The sequence below is a fragment of the Lolium perenne genome, chromosome 4 (assembly GCF_019359855.2).
Source record: "Lolium perenne isolate Kyuss_39 chromosome 4, Kyuss_2.0, whole genome shotgun sequence".
NCBI classification, from domain to species: Eukaryota; Viridiplantae; Streptophyta; class Magnoliopsida; order Poales; family Poaceae; genus Lolium; species Lolium perenne.
This window is the reverse complement of record NC_067247.2, coordinates 157,106,645-157,110,795: the sequence shown is the minus strand read 5'-3', so window position 1 is coordinate 157,110,795 and position 4,151 is coordinate 157,106,645. Positions and strand designations below refer to the sequence as shown.

General features: G+C 51.2%; 1 protein-coding gene across 1 annotated transcript; it reads left to right on the top strand.

Moving 5' to 3' along the window:
- Positions 1–1,752: 1,752 nt before the first annotated feature.
- On the top strand, positions 1,753–2,409 carry LOC127347321 (vacuolar iron transporter homolog 4-like). Its single transcript, XM_051373520.1, has one exon. It carries the CDS (start codon positions 1,753–1,755, stop codon positions 2,407–2,409), a length of 657 nt encoding a protein of 218 aa, XP_051229480.1.
- The last annotated feature ends 1,742 nt before the right edge of the window (positions 2,410–4,151 follow it).

The following is a 4,151-nucleotide window of genomic DNA, read 5'->3' as shown; positions in this document are numbered from 1 at the left end:
TCGACCTCCTGTGATACCTTTTCTGTTTATGTTTGCAGAAACCACGGAATACATATGCGATTCGAGGACATATCTTCTTATCCGATTGTGATGCACTTCACCTTTCAGTTTGGATCCAGTCATTTCAAAATTTCCGGTCGCTTTGTGTGTCCTTAGAAAGTTTAACTTCATTATGTGCTTAGAGAAATAGAACAATATGCGGGAACATTGCATTTTTTATCATTATTTTCCTTCATATATTGTTTTTCAAAATATTCTCTTATTTCAAATCTTCTCTTACTTCAAATCTTCTCTCAAAGCACCAAGTACAATGTAGACATATACGCACACCAATGTCAAATGAAGGAGTGCATTTATTTTGGTTGTTCATTAAACGTAAGATGAACCAGAAGTTTGGTAAGCTCCGCCGCGCCGACCTACAATTGCTTTGGGACTTTTCATGTCACCCGTGGTGTTTTCAGCTTTGAACCGGTTAGTGCTGGTTTTATTTATTGTGCCATTTCTTTTCTGCGTATTGCGAGAGGGAGTATGTGCGGGATGTGAAAGAGTTCATGTGGGGTGCCGTGGTCTATGTTACGCCCAATGTGTGTGTGGAGTGGCATTGAAAGGGGAACCCACCGTAAGCGCGTTACTGAAAGGGGAACACACGAAACTCATGAAAAATCGGAGCGATAAAAATCACCTGCAGCCACGTCCCTTACGAAAAAACACCCACACGGCCTACCACTTTGCCGCCTCCTAGGAACCAAGAAGATGCCCCTCTCATTATCGGTAGTTCCACCGCCACCAAACAACATCTGACGGTGAAGAGTGGCCTCACAAGGAGCCTGCCCAGGTGGAGACAATGAAAGATACAACAAAACCCGAACCAACGTAAAAAAACCCCAGATGCATACGACCATAGCATAAACCCCAATCCAGCTCAGACTGATAGAAGAGGTCCCATGCACGATTGACCTTACGCGTTGATGGAGAAAAGTGCACAAACCACTAATAATAGTCAACCATAAGCGGTTTGTGCAATTTCCTCCCGCATTGACTAGGGACACGCCGACTCCAAATTATCACATTCGGTAAATCCTACCCACCATAGCAACCGCCTACCAGCCACAACAGAACAACAAGGAACCACATAACAGTATAACCAGTTGGGATTTGTTGACTACGTGGCCAATTTTTTCGAATGATCACCGGTGGGAGAAACCCTAGTAACTTTGAGTTTCTTTGAGTCACTGAATTGTAGGCCCCATATATAACGGCCCCACTTATAAGTCTTTGAGGTAGCAAAGTCAGCCAATATGTGCCCAACGAAATACATACACCGAACAATTACCTAAGCCAACACGCACACACCAAATGTAGACTCACAGGGATGGGAAATGCCCTCACAAGTCACAATCGCCCCAGCTAGCCCCCCATAAACTTGGAGAGTATTTGAATATCCGAGTAATAAATATGAGAAAGGCTGTGAAAAGTTCATAAATCATGCATAGAACCATATCTAGACGGTGCTTTTTTTTGTAGCGGGAACTCCAGACCATGAGTATTATTGTTTTCCATCTCATTAAATTGTGTTCTTCGTAACAGGACGCCGTCATAGCATGCATCATTATAGATGTTTACTTTCTACTACTCCTAATCGTCTCGCTCTCGCAGCTCTTCTGCCTCCTCGATATATACATACGGTCTCGTGTTCTCCACACGCCCATACTTTTTGTGCGTGTGGCAGTTGCACGCCTCTGCTCCCTGGAAATGGCCACCAGCGGTGAGACCAAGCTCGCCGTACTAGACGCGAGTCACCCGGCCACCGCACCGCCGTCCATGGAATCCGGTGGTGCAGCCAGCTACGACGACGTGTCGCGGCACGGCCAGTGGCTGCGAGCCGCGGTCCTCGGCGCGAGCGACGGCCTCGTCTCCACGTCGGCGCTCATGCTCGGCATCGGCGCGGCACGGCCTGGCGACCCGCGTACCGCGCTCCTGTCGGGCGTGGCGGGCCTAGTCGCCGGCGCATGCAGCATGGCCATCGGCGAGTACGTGTCAGTCCACGCGCAGCTCGACGTGGAGCTGGCCGGACTCAAGCGAGTCGAGGAGATCCGAGGGTACCCGGCGGACCGGCAGGACCGGGCCGGGTTGCCGAACCCCGGCCATGCATCGGCGGCCTCGGCGCTGTCGTTCGCTGCTGGCGCGGCCATTCCGCTGCTGGCGGCGTGGTTCGTGGGGAGCTACAGGATGCGGGTCGCGGTCGTCGTGTCGACGGCGACCTTGGCGCTGGCGGTGTTCGGCGCCCTTGGGGCGGTGCATGGCGGAGCTCCAGCAGGTCGGGCTGGATTGAGGGCCGCACTGGGAGGATTAGTGGCGATGGGGATCACCTACGGACTCATGAAGTTGTTCCGGGCCGATTCAGTTTGATGGAATTTCCAGTTTGATATGCGTTGGTTGAGAAACCATGTCATGGGCATATTACTGTAGACCCAAATCCGTACGTTAGAAATAATCGATCGACACAATTATAGAATATAAGAATGGCAATGTTTATATAGAGTGTTTTTGTTTTCTTTAAAGTACACACGCACCCATGCATGCATGAGGGGCCTGTTTGGTTACTCGTACCTTTTTTTTCGTGTTTTCCCGATTTGGCTCGCCAGCTGCTGACCTATTTACGCACATAATTTGGTTTTCAACAGTGTGTTTTGGTGCAGTTTCTTCACAGTGTTTTGATAGACCGCACCGTTTACAAATCTGGTAGATAGAGGAAAAAAATGATGTTTGGTTATGTGTATGGTCACCACTTCATACTTGGTGGTGTTACCTCCTAACGGCTATGATCACACCTAACACATAGAACACTCACTGAATTTGGCAAAAAAAAAACAGATTAGTAAGCACGTTTCATATACATATGTGTTCAAAAATCATGGTTCAGACGAACACTGCTGATCAAAAGCAACCTGAAAGCCTCTAGAACTACTAGGGTATAACCTAGATCAAAATGAACCACATCAACACACATGTTCATCATTATCTCGCGCTTACTACTACATACATAGATACACAAACACATATGGACACAAAAACATGGAGGCCACGGACTAGTAGTGATCAAGGAAGACTTAGGTCTTGGCGCTTGAGCAGTTGCGCCTTGTAGATGTTCATCTTCAAGCCAATGCCTTGATCTTAAACTCCAACACATCGCCGCACTCCATGTCGTACTTGTAGATGACTGCCATCTATACCTGGCCATGGGCAGCCCGGCCCGGCCCAAAATTTCCGGGCTTGGGCCAGCCCGAGCATGCTGGTGGGCCGGGCCTGGGCCGAAAATTTAGGCCCGATGACTATGATGGGCCGGGCCTGAGTTTGAGAAATGCATGAAATAAGGAAGAGGCCCGGCCCGAGGCCCGAGGCCCGACGGGCTTTTGGTGTGATGGGTCGGGCTTGGGCCTAAAAGTTAGGCCCGATGGTCGGGCCGGGCCTGGGCCTGATTTTTTTGCGTCGGGCTTTGTTAGGCCCGGCCCGGCCCGGCCCGGCCCGAAGAATGCCCAGGTATACTGCCATCCAGTTCCTCCCCAGCACCACCTTCCCGCCGTGATATTCGACCTGCACCCACTCCCGGACCAGCGATAGGCTGAGATGGCCACGCTACGCGACAGAGGGATTTTGATCCACTCCCTCGGCGTTGAAGACAACGGTAGGCAGCACCGCCCGACTTGGACGGAAGGCGACCCGTGATGAAGAGCTTGAGCAGTCGCGTAGAGCGCTTCCCAAAAACCTAATTCGCCCTCTCCCGTACAGGATCGCAAGGACGAGCGGTTCCGGAGACCTGCTCTCCCGTTCGCCGATGCACGTCGGCTCGCGGGATGGAGTAGGCTACGATGGCGGCGCAAGCAGAGAGAGGTGGAAACCCTAACTCGTGTATTCGGTATATTTCTGCGGTAGCCGGGCAAGAGATTATATAGGCTCGGGAAACCCTAGGCAACGTGGGCCACGCCCATGTCGCACGAACGTTTCGAGTCGGTTACAGATAGCCCACGATCCGGGAGCGACCCGAACCGACTAACTGCGACGCGTCCGTCTAGGACTCCGTTCGTTTTCCTGAGCTGCAAAAACTAAGGAAAGTCTCGGCTCGAGGCTCAATCCACTCACCACGAGCGCGG

Excerpts from the sequence above, each read along its gene's own strand:
- LOC127347321 (XM_051373520.1), top strand. The coding sequence starts at position 1,753 with ATGGCCACCAGCGGTGAGACCAAGCTCGCCGTACTAGACGCGAGTCAC.